The sequence below is a fragment of the Polypterus senegalus genome, chromosome 3 (genome assembly GCF_016835505.1).
Source record: "Polypterus senegalus isolate Bchr_013 chromosome 3, ASM1683550v1, whole genome shotgun sequence".
Lineage (NCBI taxonomy): Eukaryota > Metazoa > Chordata > Cladistia > Polypteriformes > Polypteridae > Polypterus > Polypterus senegalus.
In genome coordinates, this window is record NC_053156.1 from 286,378,323 (window position 1) to 286,397,569 (window position 19,247).

General features: G+C 40.9%; 1 protein-coding gene across 6 annotated transcripts in view; it reads left to right on the top strand.

Annotated features, from left to right (window-relative positions):
• Positions 1-19,247, top strand: part of ppfia4 (PTPRF interacting protein alpha 4) — a 494,511-nt gene that overhangs the window by 433,363 nt on the left and 41,901 nt on the right. For 5 of the 6 annotated variants that reach the window (XM_039749366.1, XM_039749361.1, XM_039749363.1 and 2 more), the window contains 5 exons: positions 5,497-5,578; positions 12,426-12,626; positions 12,712-12,774; positions 15,558-15,584; positions 15,953-16,128. In XM_039749366.1, coding sequence (XP_039605300.1) covers positions 5,497-5,578; positions 12,426-12,626; positions 12,712-12,774; positions 15,558-15,584; positions 15,953-16,128 — 549 coding nt within the window. The remainder of the gene's footprint in view (positions 1-5,496; positions 5,579-12,425; positions 12,627-12,711; positions 12,775-15,557; positions 15,585-15,952; positions 16,129-19,247) is intronic. The other variant, XM_039749365.1, reaches the window with a different exon arrangement.

Consider the following 19,247-nt stretch of genomic DNA (forward strand, 5'->3'; position numbering starts at 1 on the left):
CGATCATAAAATCAGACCCTGACTTACAGTATATGCCCGTTCATAAATGCAACACATTTTTTTTTTTTTTTACATCTTCCTGCTTCCTCCAATCTCGCAGCAGTTTCTCAGACACATCGAATTTTGTTGCAGCAGCTCAGTTACCAATTTCTTTTGCTACTTCAACAACGTTTAATTTAAAACCTGCTTCATATTTTCTTCTGATCGAATGCTACATCGTAGATAAGGGATGCTCTTACGATAAAGGTGTATGAGGGTGTGAAAAACACAAAACAGTGCAAACTTTGCTTCGGAATAGTTTGGGTATTACCGTGTGGTCACGTAGGCACAATACATAGAAAAAAAAGGCAGCGTGCTCCGTGGTTACTGTCTCAGTAAGCATATAATAATTTCTAGGACCACATTTGACTTATATTACAAAATACTGGAAATTATACGGTAAAATCAAGTTCCGGCTTATCCATGGGAGAACTTAAACACAAGTATATACGGTACTTGCCTCCCACTGAAGCTTCAAGCAGCTCAATTCATCATCAGTATCGCAATCCATGTCAATGTCTGATGACCTGTTCACATTGTCATCACTATCGCTCGATTCAACTAATAGTTCAGTTTCATTTTGTAAATACAGTTAAACCAGAGTGTCTCAGGAGTGTGGAAGAAAATAAAATTTTAATTTAATAAAAGGAGATCTTTATGAACATTAATGCTGATCCATAATTTTAACATTAAAGTCCTGAATGTCCTGTGGCCTGAGCTCCCCAAACCCGACACAGACAGACACAGACACAAGTTCAGCACAACACATGGCTTTTATGTAGCTATGGGAAACTCTTCCCAAACGTTTCCCACCCAAGCACAGTACACAAGTACAATAATACAGAAGCACATAGCAACTCTTTCTCTTCTTCCTCTGTCTCTCTTTCTCTCCACCTCCAGTCCTCCTCCAGCAAGATTTGTCACCTTCCTCTGAACTTTGGCTCCTGGAGGAGTGGCAGCTAGCTCCGTTTATGTTGCACCTGGGAGCGCTTCTAGTGTTACCATAAGCAGCTCTCTACAATGCCTGCAGCACCCCTTGATGGTGCCCTTGGAACCCAGCAAGGCTGAGCTACCAAAACTTTAACTCCCATGAAGCCCTGAGGGAAGCCATGGTGCTGCAGCACTCCAGGGGGCTGCCATCTAGCATGAAACAGACATCTCGTCTGGGTAAGGGCACTGGCTGTCTGCTAAAACCCAGTTAACACAGTGTGCACTCTATATAGCTTGAAAGTCTTCCCCCCTACTCTTGCCATACCATAAATCAATCCAAAACTTCTTAGTTCATACCAAACAAGACTTGGGTCATGTCTGGTGACTTTTCATGACCCTAAGGTAGAAAATATCAGCTTTTATTGCTTACAGAGATCATTAATTGTCTTGTCAGTAGCAGCCTGTCCTTAAACTCCTTTAACAAAAACAGCACATAAGTCACATCATCTTTACATAACACTAATGACTGCCTGTGGAAATACTTTATGGGTATGATATATTTAATAAGATCATATAAAGATACAGATTTGGTTTAAACTTACAGAAAATAACTAGTATGAAAGTATTTAACATACATGAAGCCCAGGGGCCTCATGTATAAACGGTGCGTACGCACAGAAATGTTGCGTAAGAACTTTTCCACGTTCAAATCGCGATGTATAAAACCTACACTTGGCGTAAAGCCACGCACTTTTCCACGGTACCTCATACCTTGTCGTACGCAAGTTCTCTGCTCGGTTTTGCAGACTGGCGGCACCCAGCGTCAAAGCAATGGTACTGTTCTTGTGTGATTACTCATTATTTTCATGACGCGGCTTTATAAATACACAGAAACTAACCGCATATTGTTTATTAGTGTAATGCATCTGATTGTAATTAACTCGTAACAATATAATGGTCCAGGGAACAGCCATAGTATTCCAAATACCATAACTGCTTTAACGTTGTTACTCTCACTACTTCTTCTTCTTCTTCTTCTTCTTCTTCTTCATCTTCTGCTTCTGCTTCTTCTTCTTCTTCTGCTTCTTCTTCTTCTTCTTCTTTCAGCTCCTCCCGTTAGGAGTTGCCACAGCGGATCATCTTTTTCCATATTTCTCTCACTGCACCACTCAGAGTATTTATATCACTGTATCTGAGTGTGAATCACAGCAGCAGCTGATCGGAAAGAGAATTATCGGTATACAGTTTCATGGACACGCTGTCTCAGCCACTGCAAAACGTTTTAAAGCCTTTCCTGTACGGACCTCGCGGTTCAAAACAGTTTCATCCCAAGAACTTTAAATGCACCCAATCAATTGCTCCTTGTAGAACTGTCTGTACTTATAAGTACAATCACCCCACTGTAAACTTGCACTATAGTTATAATATCGCACAACCTGAGCCACTTTATAAAGTGCGTATTTACATATGATGACGATATCATTTTTAAGGTGAAATGCAGCAAAATATGTTTGTTAAATTATACAGATAAAACTTTAACTTCATTTAAATAATCTATATTCTTCACTGGGAGTGTCTTTAAGGATAGAATAATTAAACATGTACTACGAAGATATTTCAATGTTCTTTAAACGTTTTGAAGAATCAGCGCTAAGCTTACAGATGGTTTAACTTCTATTACAGAGCTGATTGTATGGCGATCGGTTACTTAGGGAAAGAAAAGCACTGACTGCAGTGACGGCTACGCCAATATATATTGAATATAAAACGGAAAGATAAAATAACAACACAGCTAAAAACGCAGCGACAAATTTCGGCAAAAGTTAAATGCTTGTATCATGAGCACGAGGCGGCTAGTGTCTGCAACATACGTGGCCATCCACCGTGCATGACATTGGCGGGCGAAGGAGCCACCGATTCTTCCTCTGCCCAGTGCCACCACAAGCCTAGAGCCGCCCCTGAGTACTGCTGCAATAAATTATTTCATCGAAGTGAAACATGTTTAATAACGTGCTTTAACTCCTATCATCATGAAAATGACATCACGTATACATCCCAGTATTTTAGTTATTCAGAGAGCTGTAATATCACGGATGTAATGGATTCTGTGTCCAGTTGGAGGAAGAGAGCCGGTTTAAGAAGCAAGTAGTGATTCACACACATAGAGCACAAAGAAAATCAAATACAAAACAAAGCATTTAACGTGCTACTTTAATTACGATGTGATTTGAGAAACTGGTTAATTAAACAATTTTAAGATGAAGTTTATGATGTTCTACTTTAATGACAAAATAAACTACGTGATTAAAGTGGAAATGTCGAGATTGAAGTTGACATTTCGTGTTTTTCCTCACCGTGTGCCTTTTTTCTCTGTACCCTAATAAGCTTTCATATGACACTCAGACAGTGGGCTTACAACTCTTCTTTTCACGGCGACTTTGATATGTGACTTCTTTTTTATTTCCGGCACTGTGCGATTTTGTGGATGTGAGCTTTCAAGTTTCTCCAACACGCTATGTCACTCGATCAACTTCCTTTTGTTGATTATACCACGGTTTATTTGAACAAATAGTATGTTTTTCCTTTGCCTCCACTTGGTATTCGCTGAAATTCTTATATTTTCCCTGTGCTTTTCCCATTGTCTTTTCACAGAAGGCTGCGCTTAAGGGCGATTTATATTGATTTGCATATTCAAATAGGCGTAATTCTGGGAGGATTTGGGGCGTTACATAATGCGCGTGCACGAGTGTTAGTTTTCACGCTGATCGGGATTTATGTAGCGGAAGAACGTGGAAGTTGGAGTACGCACAGATTCCTGCATCTGAATTTTTCTGTGCGTAAGCACATTTCAGCTTTTGTGCTTACGCCATGTTATAGTGCAAGTTCTACGCACGGCGTTATACATGAGGCCCCAGGTCTTTACTTATTGTTAATATATTTTCCTATAGGATAGGATTTAAAGTTAACAGAACAGAATAGAGAGAATAGAGACATATATCCACATAGATACAAATGAAATTGAGCGTACAGTATATTCCTGCACACGGGTTACAGTGTTGTTTCCATACCCAGTGTTAAGCCTGAACAGCATTTGGAAGAGAATTCTGCTGCCATCTAATGGATAAAATATCTCTATGCTGCAAAAAGCAAAAAATCATGAATATTTCTCTGTGTTTTACTACTCTATAATAACTCAGTAATATTCATGAGTAGGGTGGAGCCTTCAATGAAAGCACAAAATGGTGTCAGACAGCCATTGTCTAATCTGCTTGGTCGTGAGGTGTTCTGGAGGTGTTGCTGGTTCAAATCCCGCAAATGCTAAAAGTGACTCAACTTCATTAGGCCTTTGAGCAAGGCCCTCAACCTGTAATTGCTCCGTCCTGGGTATGACGTCAATCTGCATCCAGGGCCTACATGCAGGGAAAAACCTGGGGGTTGGTGGCAGATTTGGCACACCAGCCACCATAAAAAACCTCACACTGTTCCATTCCATCTGAGCTAGTGTGGTGCTGAGGTGTCACCCGTCACATCAGAGCCACCGCCAAGGGGAGGCAAGCATGACATCTGTCAGGGGCCCCGAGTAGCGGGCGAGGCTAAAGCTGTGGCAAGTAAAATGGAAATCCCTACAGTGTACAAATCTGGTTGGTGTCATAAAAGATCAAGATGTCGTATTGAGTCCGACGGATCTAACACAGAAACAGATGATCAGGAATCCCAAGATCCAGAAGTAAAATTCAGAAGAGGCACGTTTCACGTTATGATGGATTTTTTTAATTTCAGAATTCTCTGGCCGTTTTCAACGCCTAAACAACATATGTCGCCTTTTTTTGTCCAATTTTAAACTCTAGGCGCATGAGCACGGAGGAGATCTCAGCCTCTTGTGCAAATTTAGATGCAAAATATTCAAAGAATCAGTCACATCATTTGAAAGATGAGGTGATTCATGTCAAGAACGTGTATGACGCAAATGTTAAGGTCCAAAGGTGGGCACTGTGGTCGTTGATATCATATCATGAGATACACATACAGAATTAAAAACGTTGCAAAAAGATACGTTGACTCTGTTTGTAATTTTAATTCAGAGCTACCAGTCCCTCCATGCATCATGAGACACGACATGCGATGCAATATTATATAAACTTAATTGCGGTTGCGTGAAATTTCAATGTGATTGGCGTTAAGCTTGAGTGTTGCTTAGGCACGTCACTCGATCAGCTTGGGGAGGCAAAATTACCATAGAAAGGAGCCAGGGGACCCAGGTGCTCAGCCATAATTGTCAGGGGCCCAAGATTTTCTGGTGATGGGGCTGCTTGCATGGGTTGGTTTGCCATTATAATGGGTGCAGCAATGTGTTGTATCAGCGCGTGCACCTAAGCACATTTCAATGGACAAATGATGTGTTTACCACTCAAGAGCTTAAACTCAAATTTACAGTTTCTCCTTTCCTCCTCTTGCAGAATCCTTTCCTACCAATCAATTGATGAGATGAATATTTTGCTCTTTGATGAAACTCCCCTCTCTTCCTAGGCATGAACTTTTAGAAGATGCACGGAGGAAAGGCTTGCCTTTTGCCCATTGGGATGGTCCAACAGTGGTGTCCTGGCTTGAGGTAACTTCATTAGTGTCTTTAGCTGTGTTTTTTTATTTAACCTTAATAGTCTGTTTGCTTTGGGCCACATTGGGAGATGATTAGTTCTGTTGTTTCGATCTCCAGTTAGTTAAGTTGTATTACACACAGCAAATATTCAGGCGAACTGGAAGTAACAATAAGTGCCACTCCGGTGTGTGGTGGATTTGTTTTACTTGGAAAAAATCAGCATGAAGGGGCAACAAGAGCTGCATTTGTGCACCATCGCATTTACAATAACTGCGGTTTATTTATCAAACACATTTCTGTGAGCAGAATGCCAATTATCTGATAACTAGAAGAGTACATGAAAATAATGCAACTGCCATACCACATTCATTTCATAAGAGGTCATCCACCTGAAGCTAAGCATGTTCAGGTCCGGCCAATATTTGGATTGGTGACCATTTAGGAGAAGATTGAGTTGCTGCTGGAAGAGGTGTGGGTGAGGCCAGCAAGGTGGGTCCTTAACCTGTTGTCTGAATGTGGATCCCAATACCCCAGTGCAATGATGGGGACACTGTGATGTAAAAAAGATGCCATCCTTTGGATGACAAGTTAATACCAAGATCCTGACTTTCTGTGGTCATCAAAGATCCGTGAGCATCTTTTGAAAAGAGTAGGGTGTATTCGAATGTTGCGCTCCATGGCCTAGTCATTCTGGACCTCTAATCATTCCCTGTCTCTAATAAATTGTCATCTCACTCACTCCTTAACCAGCTAACAGCTAATATGTAATGAGTGTACTGGTGCAAAATGGCTGCTGTTGCATCATCCAGGTGGATGCCACACAATGGTGCTGGTTGAAGTGGCTGTCCATTCACTATGAAAGCGCTTTGAGTAGTGAGAAAAGCACTATACAAATGTAAAGAATTATTATTATTATTATAACAATAGCAGTCGATCCTGCCAAGGAGGGCAATATAGCCTGCACATCGATATACACCCTGCTCTTTGCTATGGATGTCCAGGTATCTTTCGTGATCACAGAATGTTACGACCTTGATTTTATGTCTAGTCTGAAAATATAGCGCCATATTTACAGCACCGTGTCTGTCACTGCACTGGGTCATTGGGATCCACACATAGACCACAAGGTAAGTACTCTATGAAGGCATAAGAAATTTGACAAACGAGAGGTAATATCTCATCTGGATTCTTCTTCAAGGTTGTCAAGGTTTCTGCTTCGATTCCATGTCTCGGTAGTTTGTTCTTGATTCCCACAAATCTTAGTGTAAAGAAGTGTTTCCTTGCTTCAGTTTTAAGTGCACTTCCCCTTAATTTCCACTAGGTGTCCTCGAGTACGTGATTCACCCTTAAGCTGAAAGAATGTTGATGGATCAACTTTATCATTGCCTTTGAGAATTTTAAATACCTGGATGAGGTCCGCACTCGGTCTCCTCGGCTCGAGGCTAAACAGGTTTAAATTTTGTGAGTCTGACACAGTACGATATGTCATTAAGTCCTGGGATGCACGTGGTTCCTCTCCTCTGCACAACTTCAAGTGCTGTTATGTCATTCTTGTATTGTGGTGAACAGAGCTACTTAAAATATTCCAGATGCCGTCTCACTAGTGCATTATATGCACTTCTCCCTGTTGACCTCTCCAACACCTCTTCCAGGAACCACTCATGATTTTCCAAGATGGTGTCCCGTCAAAGTACTGGCTGGGCCCAAGCATGCTTAGCTTTAGGTGGATTACCTGTTCTGAAGTGTATGTAGGTATTGTCGTTCAATATTTCCCCCTTCTTTTATATCTGTAACCCCAGGCAATTAGAGAGAGTAACAGAACAGGCTGGAGATAAAGTCATGCATTTATTCATGTGTTATAGATAATGCATCCAAAATATACAAGTACAAATGTGATTCTTGACAAAACAATATTTGTACAACCTGGATAATAGGGCACCAGATGTCTCTCTGTTTTAGTCTACGGATTAGCCTCTGGTCTAATGTAATCTGGTATAGTCCTTGGATGAAATGATAATAACAGATAGCATGGCCATCTGCATGAATAGATTAGCTGGGGGAGAGAGAGAGCAGCATGCCTTTGCAGGCCTCATTTTTCCAGTCCTTGGCACACCTCTTGGACTAGTGGGTGTGTAGTCTCTTTTGACTCTACTGAGGATGCCCCCTCCACCTACGTCCACCTGCTGACCACCACAAACTCACTCATGTCATTTCATCTCATCCGCCAGCCTCCATTCCTCACTTGGCCTTTCATCTCAGCCACCTGTATTCCACCAGGCTAGTTGGCCTGTAGGGTTTTGCTTTGGAGTTTCAGCTAGGAGTTAGAATTCTGCGTGGAAGTCCTATTTAAGACCTGTGCCTGAGGAAGGACCTTAAACATTTTATAATTAGAATAAAAAAGTATGACTCAAAACATATTAAATGAAGATAATCTACAAAACTATTTACCATCATATACAGTATCTGTAGTACTAGGGTGTTGTATCATGTTAGCCATTATGAATGTAATGAGAAGCCAAGCAAAATGTCACCTTACATACAATATTGTAATCTTTTTAGGTTTCATTTTGCTTTACTTCTCATATCATCATATACAGTTTTGCTTGAAAGTCTGTGAACCCTTTAGAATTTTCTGTATTTCTGCATAAATGTGACCTAAAACATCATCAGATTTTCACTCAAGTCTTAAAAGTACAGGGTGGGCCATTTATATGGATACACCTTAATAAAATGGGAATGGTTGGTGATATTAACTTCCTGTTTGTGGCACATTAGTATATGTGAGGGGGGAAACTTTTCAAGATGGGTGGTGACCATGGTGGCCATTTGAAGTCGGCCATTTTGGATCCAACTTTTGTTTTTTCAATAGGAAGAGGGTCATGTGACACATCAAACTTATTGGGAATTTCACAAGAAAAACAATGGTGTGCTTGGTTTTAACGTAACTTTATTATTTCATGAATTATTTACAAGTTTCTGACCACTTATAAAATGTGTTCAATGTGCTGCCCATTGTGTTGGATTGTCAATGCAACCCTCTTCTCCCACTCTTCACACACTGATAGCAACACCGCAGGAGAAATGCTAGCACAGGCTTCCAGTATTCATAGTTTCAGGTGCTGCACATCTCGTATCTTCACAGCATAGACAATTGCCTTCAGATGACCCCAAAGATAAAAGTCTAAGGGGTCAGATCGGAGACCTTGGGGCCATTCAACTGGCCCACGACCAATCCACTTTCCAGGAAACTGTTCATCTAGGAATGCTCGGACCTGACACCCATAATGTGGTGGTGCACCATCTTGCTGGAAAAACTCAGGGAACGTGCCAGCTTCAGTGCATAAAGAGGGAAACACATCATCATGTAGCAATTTCGCATATCCAGTGGCCTTGAGGTTTCCATTGATGAAGAATGGCCCCACTATCTTTGTACCCCATATACCACACCATACCATCAATTTTTTGTTCCAACAGTCTTGGAGGGATCTATCCAATGTGGGTTAGTGTCAGACCAATAGCGGTGGTTTTGTATGTTAAGTTCACCATTCACATAAAAGTTTGCCTCATCACTGAACAAAATCTTCTGCGTAAACTGAGGGTCCTGTTCCAATTTTTGTTTTGCCCATTCTGCAAATTCAGTGCGCTAATCCTCGTTGAGATGCTGCAGTAGCTGGAGTTTGTAAGGGTGCCATTTGTGAGTAGCTAATATCCGCCGAAGGGATGTTCGACTAATGCCACTCTCCAGTGACATGCGGCGAGTGCTACGCTGTGGGCTCTTGCTGAATGAAGCTAGGACAGCCACTGATGTTTCTTCATTAGTGACAGTTTTCATGCGTCCACATTTTGGCAAATCCAACACTGAACCAGTTTCACGAAACTTAGCAAGCAGTTTGCTAACTGTAGCATGGGAGATGGGTGGTCTTGTAGGGTGTCTTGCATTGAAATCTGCTGCAATGACCCGGTTACTGCGTTCACCAGACATCAACACAATTTCTATCCGCTCCTCACGTGTTAACCTCTGCGACATGTCAATGGCTGTAAACAAAGAGAAACTTGTAAATAACTCATGAAAGAATAAAGTTACGTTAAAACCAAGCACAGCATTGTTTTTCTTGTGAAATTCCCAATAAGTTTGATGTGTCACATGACCCTCTTCCTATTGAAAAAACAAAAGTTGGATCCAAAATGGCCGACTTCCAAATGGCCACCATGGTCACCACCCATCTTGAAAAGTTTCCCCACATATACTAATGTGTCACAAACAGGACGTTAATATCACCAACAATTCCCATTGTATTAAGGTGTATCCATATAAATGGCCCACCCTGATCAATAGAAACAATAGAAACAAATGAGACAACTAAACGTTTCTGGTAACTTCTGATCATTCCTGCACACCGCCTTGGAGGAATTTTAGCCCATTCCTCCGTACAGAACAACTTCAACTCTGAGATGTTGGTGGGTTTCCTCACATGAACTGCTCGCTTCAGGTTCTTCCACAACATTTCGATTGGATTAAGGTCAGGACTTTGACTTGGCCATTGCAAAACATTAACTTTATTCTTCTTTAACCATTCTTTGGTAGAACGACTTGTGTGCTTAGGGTCGTTGTCTTGCTGCATAACCCACCTTCTCTTGACATTTTCCTTTAGAATTCTCTGATATAAATCAGAATTCATTGTTCCATCACTGAAGGTAAGCCGTCCTGGCCCAGATACAGCAAAACAGGTCCAAACCATGATACTACCACCACCATATTTCACAGATGGGATAAGGTTCTTATGCTGGAATGCAGTGTTTTCCTTTCTCCAAACGTAACACTTTTCATTTAAAACAAAAAGTTCTATTTTGATTTCATCCGTCCACCAGACATTCTTCCAATAGCCTTCTGGTTTGTCCACGAGATCTTTGGCAAACTGCAGATGAGCAGCAATGTTTTTTTTGGAGAGCAGTGGCTTTCTCCTTGCAACCCTGCTATGCACACCATTGTTGTTCAGTGTTCTCCTGATGGTGGAGTCATGAACATGAACATTAGCCAATGTGAGAGAGGCCTTCAGTTGCTTAGAAGTTACCCTCGGGTCCTTTGTGACCTTGCCGACTATTACACGCCTTGCTCTGAAGTGATCTTTGTTGATCGACCACTCCTGGGGAGGGTAACAATGGTCTTGAATTTCCTCCATTTGTACCAAATCTGTCTGACTGTGGATTGGTGGAGTCCAAACTCTTTAGAGATGGTTTTGTAACCTTTTCCAGCCTGATGAACATCAACAACTCTTTTTGTGAGGTCCTCAGAAATCTCCTTTGTTCGTGCCATGATACACTTCCACAAACATGTGTTGTGAAGAGCAGACTTTGATAGATCCTGTTCTTTAAATAACACAGGGTGCCCACTCACACCTGATTGTCATCCCATTGATTGAAAACACTGGACACGAATTTCACCTTCAAACTAACTGATCATCCTAGAGGCTCACATACTTTTGACACTCACAAATATGTAATATTCGATCATTTTCCTCAATAAATAAATAAAAATAAAAGTATAATATTTTTGTCTCATTTCTTTAACTGGTTTCTCTTTATCTACTTTTAGGACTTGAGTGAAAATCTGATGATGTTTTAGGTCATATTTATGCAGAAATAGAGAAAATTCTAAAGGGTTCACAAACTTTCAAGCACAACTGTATGCTAGAAATGACGTATTGTTGCTCTCCACTACAATGGTTCAATGTTAAGATCCCTGGAGAGCACTAAGGCACAGGCCAGCTAATCTCATTGCATTTGCAGGTTGACGTAAATTATGTTGTTTTCACATACAGTTACGTATACTCAAAATGAGATTTCTTCAAAATAGTACAGTGTATCTGTGGGGATGTGTGCCACGTGATTTGCTACTTTCTTTATTTAACATTCATTTAACTTTGTTTTTAGGTAATTTAAAGAGGTGAAATTATGCTGTAGGCACAATGCCAATGCTGGTCCTGTTTTAAATGAACAATTACCATCGAATGGGAGCAGGTTATTAGCAATTAATAATCAGTGGGGGGGGCAGAAGGGATAATAAGATAGGAAATACTTTAAGTGCAATGGCAGGTGTAATAGGGGATAAAGGGTAGTTTGTGAAGAGAGCAGATAGGTGAAGGATCCGCAATGAAAAGAGGCAACATGAGTGTGATTAAGGTGATGCAAAACCTCATTCAGCAAAAGCCAGGAAAAGGAAAGGAGTTTTCTTTTAAAAGACCAAGAGTGGCGAATGAAGGAGAATGAGTGGGAGTGAGGCATTGTGAATGTGTATGAATCGTGAGGTAGGATGTGCAGAGCCCCGCTGGGAATATTGTCGAGCATAACATGAGATGGGACAGGCTATCGAGAACCACTAATGGCTGCTGGAAATACCCCCTGGTCATACAGCGTATGTCCGGTAAGGAATCTGCTGCCTCAGAGCAGAGTGGAAGATGCTGCTGGGAATACCCTGAGACTACGGGGGTGCTGGAGTGAACTTTGGCGTGCAGCCAATCAGAGCAGAGGAGAGAGTTCACCGTTGAGGATGCCGTGTGGACTGAGTCCTAAGATTGCGCATTATGGTTTGTTTGACTCTTGTGGTGTCAGCAAAGTCGCAGTGAGACAATGATTTTGCTCTCCTGGGGATTGTTTAGTTTATTATATTCAGAGACCCATTTTTATGAAGATTTTTAAATTGCGGTTTGACTTCTATACTTCTTTTTCCATATTTGTACTACAGTAGCTACAGTAAAAGTATCTCATCTTAGATATTCAGGCTTGATTGATACACGATACTCGACATGACTCATTATTTATTTCACTAAAATCTCCCCTTTTGCTTTGCTTTCTTTCTTAGCTCTGGGTTGGCATGCCAGCTTGGTATGTGGCTGCTTGCCGTGCCAACGTGAAGAGTGGAGCCATAATGTCAGCTTTATCTGATACGGAGATCCAAAGGGAAATCGGCATCAGCAACCCACTGCATCGCCTGAAGCTGCGACTTGCCATCCAGGAGATGGTGTCCCTGACCAGCCCGTCGGCTCCCTTGACTTCCAGAACGGTGAGCCACTGTCAATTTGTTGCATGCACCAAGGCAGATAACAATGTGGAGTTATTGAAATGTGTCTCCTTTTTCTGTTTCGTAGTCTTCTGGGAACGTCTGGGTGACGCATGAGGAAATGGAAAACCTGGCGGCCTCCACAAAAGCGGTTTGTATGCTTTAATTTGATATTATAGGCCCTTTTTTGGTAAAGGTGATGATGCTTTGTAATGTAAGATGGCAGAATACTGCATGCGATAAGAGCAGAAGAAGAACTAAAGGAAGATTGACAGGGTGAATATCTAAGAAAAAGTGCGGTCAATATACCAAAGGAAATTTTTCACTGACATTTTTTCTTGGATAGCCAGATGTTTTGACCAATCTGAATTATTTTTTTGGCAAAAGTCAGAGTACACTACATTTAAACAAACTGAATTTAGTTCAAGGTGAACAACAAACATTAACAAAGACAGTTCTTCCGGCTTTTGCCTGTCACTTTAGTTGAATATGTTGAAGTTAAACAGGGGTGAGGGGGCTTGTCACTGAAGCTTTCATCTAAGACTACTTGGTGAGGTTGAGAAGCAGGTTAGTGTTATTTCTGTGGATTGCTTAGGAATTCACAAAAGTAGATCCTTATATAAAACCACAGAAGTCACGCTAAGAACATGACAAACATAAGCACATAAAAAGAAGAGGAGACCATTCAGTTCAAACAGATATCCATCTATCTATCTATGGATCATTGACTGCGGAAAGCATTTACTGTTGGGGACACACAGAGGTGTATGGGTCTCTGAATTATTAGACTGTAGGTGTATTCAGTAATATTAAAATGATTGAAAGTTAATTTAAAGTTGTTATAAATTACAACACCTCATATCATAATCCTAAAATTGTAACTGCCTCAACATACTTGAATAAAGTGACTCATCATTTTCTACCAACAAGAAACAGTAAAAGTTAGTAACTCCGTTCTTCATCATTTTTTGTTTTTCCTACCATATTCTGAAAATCAACATAAGTTAAACAAACTGATCGTCATTCAGTCTCTTCGCGGCTTAGCGCTACTGCACATGCAGGCGTACAACTGTTTGGCTTTTTCCTAAATTCAAGACTCTGCTCTGATTAAACATGTAGTGCCATTAGTTCATTTCAGGCTTATCATCACGTGTACACAGTGTAGTGAAGTTCAAATCTGCACCTTTGAGCTTCATGCATGTTGTCACTGCCCTTGCCCAGTGTTCCATATCTCATAATGTAGGTTATGTAAAGTAAAACATCACAAAAACATAATAGGCAGTGATGAGAAAAGCAGCTGAGTTTCCTTTCACATATAGTTTTGATCTGTTATTTTATTTTGCAATCTATCTATCTATCTATCTATCTATCTATCTATCTATCTATCTATCTATCTATCTATCTATCTATCTATCTATCTATCTATCTATCTATCTATCTATCTATTGTAAAAAAAAGAAGGACAAAGTCAAAGATGTGGGGCACCTTATGGCCCACCGCATATAACTGGAATAACTGAATTGAAAAAAAAAAAAGTGTGTATAACACAAAAAAGCTAGTCATCCCAACTTCCATCTTAGGTAGGCTGCCCAAGATGGTAGCTCCTCCAGATTTCAGGCATTCTTGGAGAAAGAGTTGAGTCTAGGTTGGACTGATCCCAGAAATGACGTCAGGGATGGAACCGTGTCAGTCTTCCTTTCTTCAAAAGGGGAGGAAGAGAGGCTGTTAACACACATATGCTCTCTTGGGTTGAGAATTATTATCACTTAAGACTTTAATGTGTTTCCCATGTACATGCATGTGACTATCTATCTATCTATCTATCTATCTATCTATCTATCTATCTATCTATCTATCTATCTATCTATCTATCTATCTATCTATCTATTATATAGTGCCTTTCATATCTATCTATCTATCTATCTATCTATCTATCTATTATATAGTGTCTTTCATATCTATCTATCTATCTATCTATCTATCTATCTATCTATCTATCTATCATATAGTGTCTTTCATATCTATCTATCTATCTATCTATCTATTATATAGTGCCTTTCATATCTATCTATCTATCTATCTATCTATCTATCTATCTATCTATCTATCTATCTATCTATCTATCTATCTATCTATCTATTATATAGTGCCTTTAATCAATCTATCTATCTCTCTGTTGTGACAATAGATAATGTTATACCAGCATTTAACCCAACACAGACAGACGCTAGAGGCAGACCAATAAAAACGCAAGAGTTTTATTTTCTTTTCTTTGCCTGTGGGCAATGCCCCGTTTCTCACAAGCACAGTACCACACAATTCTTCTTCTTCTCTTTCTCCTTTACTCTTCCACTCCACCTCGGCAAGCTTTGTCTCTCTCCTCCCGCCTTTGGCTCCCCGAGTACTGTTTGCTGGCTCCTTTTATATGTTACCCGGAAGTGCTCCAGGTGCTTGATGACCTACTTCTGGCAGCACTTCCAGGTGTGGTGAAAGGATCGCCCATAAGGGCTCTGGAGCAGCTGCAGCACCCCCTGGCGGCACCCTCAGTTCCAAACAGGGCTGCAAATAACTCCGTCTCCCATGAAGTCCTGCTGGAGTCTGAGACATCACTGCAACCCATGAGGTCTGCCATCTAGCGTCCCGGGGGAGGTGCTGTTCTGCCAATGCTTGCTTCCTCGGTCCTCTCTGTAAAGAGGCATCCTGGCTGGGCTAGGACCCCGGCCGTCTGTGTCACTATCTATCAATTATATAGTGTCTTTCATATCTTTCTTATATAGTACATTTCCTATCTACCTACGTGTCTTCTACAGTGTTTCCTATCTAGTGTATGTCCACTGTCTATCATTGAACATAACCCTGTGCTGTTCAGTGTGTCTTGAGCTGCTAACCTGTAGATTTTCCCCGATTCTCTCCCTCATGCTTTCGTGCTCACAGGAGAATGAAGAAGGTAGCTGGGCACAGGTGAGTCAGCTTATCATTTGCCCCAATGCAGCCGTGTATCACTCATCTCACTCTACAGGTCCTTATGGTTTGGCTCTTAACTTAGGACCAGCTGAAGGAGATTTTGCCAAAATGTTTTTAATGCATTTTTTAAATAAGTGTCAGACTTTTATAAAATTATATTTATTGCCTTTCAGTTAATGAAAATCCTGAGTTAAATGTCATACAGTAAATGGATTTTGTGAAGCAAAATAAAGGCACTCTTCATTTTTCATTTTATAGCCCCTTTTCCCTGTCTATTTTCAAAGAGCCTGATCAAGTCACATTACCGTAGATCACTCAATCCTCTCACCACCGTTTGTTTCCTAATATTTCTGTTATCATTGCAGACTCTTGCCTATGGGGACATGAACCACGAGTGGATTGGCAACGAGTGGCTGCCTAGCTTGGGTCTGCCCCAATACCGAAGCTACTTTATGGAGTGTCTGGTTGACGCCCGAATGCTGGACCACCTGACCAAGAAGGATCTTCGCACACACCTCAAAATGGTCGACAGTTTCCATCGGTGAGTTGGACAACATCACAACGCTTAGGTATTGTCTAAAATTTTATAGATGGTAAGGTCTGACACTTCAGAGCTTTTTAACATTTACCATTTATCCAGAGGTGCAGTGTTGGCTAGTGGGCTAAATGTTGGGGAATGTTAAAGAGCTCATTACTTACAAAAAAGTCATTAATTAGGGTATTTAGTTACTTATTATAAATTGTAATGCATTACAAACAGTGCATTACTTTTGTGTTCCTTTTCCTTTTTTTTCTTCAACATCCATTAGAGCTGCCCCTTTTCTACCACAGTGGCCATTAGACGCCCCACTAAGAAGGAGAGGACACTGGTGACCCCCAGCAGCAGTTGTCTTCTTCTTTCTTTTTGAAATAGATGAGGGAACATGTCCACAACGGCCATCAAAATGCTTTCCGTGCACACAAACTAGAAAAGTAGAAAGAAGCGTAAGTTTAAGTTTAAATTATTTGTCGTGTACTTTTACAGGTAATTTAGTTACACTACTCAATACTTACAAAAAAAACTGTACCTAAAAACAGAATGGTACATAGTTATTATAAAATGTAATGCATTGCAAACAGTAATGACTTTTTCTTCATTTGTATGAAAATCCGCTCATGTCACTTTCATGCGTAACCCTAAACTGTCCTGATTAAGTTTACGCGTCATCACATGTAGGATTAAATGTATATAGAAGGCCGCCCCAAGCAGACCCTCATTTGAAGATCTAAGGTTACGATTTGGAGTGTAAGGTGAGAGGCATTCTGAAATATTGGATGGAGCAGATGATTTAAGGCTTTGTAAACCATTAGCAGTATTTTAGGGTCAATTCTAAATGACACAGGTAACCAGTGTAACGACGCTCAGACTGGTGTGATGTGCTCGGATTTTCTTTTCCTAGTTAAGATTCTGGCAGCTGCATTCTGCACTCGTTGCAATCGTTTGACATCCTTTTTTGGATCATCCTGCATTACAGTAATCTAGTCGACTGAAAACAAAAGCGTGAACTAATTTCTCAGCATCTTGCAGTGTTATGAGAGGTCTAACTTTTGCTGTGTTTCTTAACTGAAAAAATGCTGTCCTAGTAATCTGATTAATATGTGATTTAAAATGTAGGTCTGAGTCAGTAATTACCCCTAAATTCTTTACCTCTGTCTTGACTTTTAAGCCTAATGGATCAAGTTTATTTCTAATACCCTCACTATTCCATTTTTGCCAAGCACTAAGATTTCTGATTTCTTCTTACCATGTTTCCCAGAAAATAAGACGGGTTTTATATTAATTTTTGCTCCAAAAGATGCACTAGGGCTTATTTTCGGGGGATATCTTATATTTATTCATGTACAACAATATTCATTTATCTAAATACAGTCATGTCAACTTCTTCCGGAATATCGTCATAATTCTCCACATTCAAACCCTGAATTTCTTGCTACTCCAGCCACTTTTAGGATCCTCCAGGGTTGAGGTGCGCGCTTTGATGTTTGATGAATGGTTCAATGTGGTGAAGCAAAATGCATTCATGGTTCTTTGATATTCAAGGGTCGCATATTCCCCAAAGCAGTGACACAATATATTTTAAAAGTCTCACATACCATCTTCTGTGCCGTCTTTATTTTTTTTTTTTTGCACCTTCACAATACCACCGGAATGTATGGCGGCATATTTGAGCCACAGAGAAAAAGAAAATAAGCACATAATATTTTGTGATTAAAGTGTAAATTTCAGCTTTAACCTCGTAGTTTACTTTATCATTAAAGCAGACCGTCGTAAACCCTTAGTAATGCCTCTGAGTTGGATTATTCAATATTTAGTTTCTCCGTGAGAACATGAGATTGACATTTTTTTTCAACCACCACTGCAAACTAAATGGAGTAAGTAACATTTACAAAATAGCATTTATCAGTGGAGTATTCCTTTAAGCTCTGGTCATTTTGTCTGCTAGCCTGGCTTCAGTCTGTTCGGATGTTTCACTTGCTGTAAGCCAGCAGGTGGCACTGCTGTATAAGCTTCAGCACACAAGGAAAAAAAAACACTAAGACCCCCAGTGTCAGAATGTTGGTTTCCAAAGTAGTCACTTTTGTCTGTATGGTCCTAGAGAGCAACTGTGCAAAATTTGCCTCAGATCGGTCATAGGGCATAGGGCTATGTAGGGAACATACCGACAGAGATTCTGTTTTTATATATATACTGTATATATATATATATATATATATATATATATATATATATATATATATATATATATATATATATATATATATATATATATATATATATATATATATATATTGGCCTGCAGAGGGCGCTCCCAACACAGACAGACGCAGGACATAAGTTCAACAAACACACTTTATTTTTTCTTTGTGGGAAGCGCCTTCCATTGTTTCCCACCTACACAGCGCAGTTCCAAAGCACAGACACACAGCATTTTCTTTTCTTCTTCTTTCTCTCTTTCTCTTCGTTTCAATCCACTCTTCCTGGCAAGCTTCGCCTTACTTCCTCCTGTCTCGGGTACGGGTAGCTGACTCCTTTTACAGAGCACCCAGAAGTGCTCGAGATGTCCCACAAGCATTTTCCGGCAGCACTTTCAGGTGTGGCAGAAGTGCGACGACCAAGGGCTCAACTGTTCTCCATATGCCCTCTGGTGGTGATCAGAGCAGGTTTGAGCTTCCATACTCCAAGCCTATGGCACTGCTGCAGCCCAGAGGGGAGTGCCCTCTTGCAGTCAGGCGGAGGTAACGTCCTGAAAATGTTCTCTACCCCGGTCCTTCCACTATATAGGCGTCCCGGCCGGCCAAATGCATGGTCCCTGCCTCAGCTGAGCCTTGTGAGGCAAAGTGGGCCGTCCCGAGAGGGCTGTCTTTCTCCAAGATGAGGAGTTGACCTGATTCAGTCCACAGCTCCTCCCTGCAACGAAAAGACAAGACAAGTATGGGGATGCCGTCTCCTGGCATCTACTGGCATCCTAAAGGGACAGCGCCTCCAACCGTGTCCCAGACGGAGGCACTCAAAGCAGCTCAGCCACTCGCCATATGCCCCCTGGTGGTGGTCACAGGCCCCAGCTGGGTTGAGCTTCCATGCTCCAAACCCCTAGCACTGCTGCAACCCAGGGGGGCTGC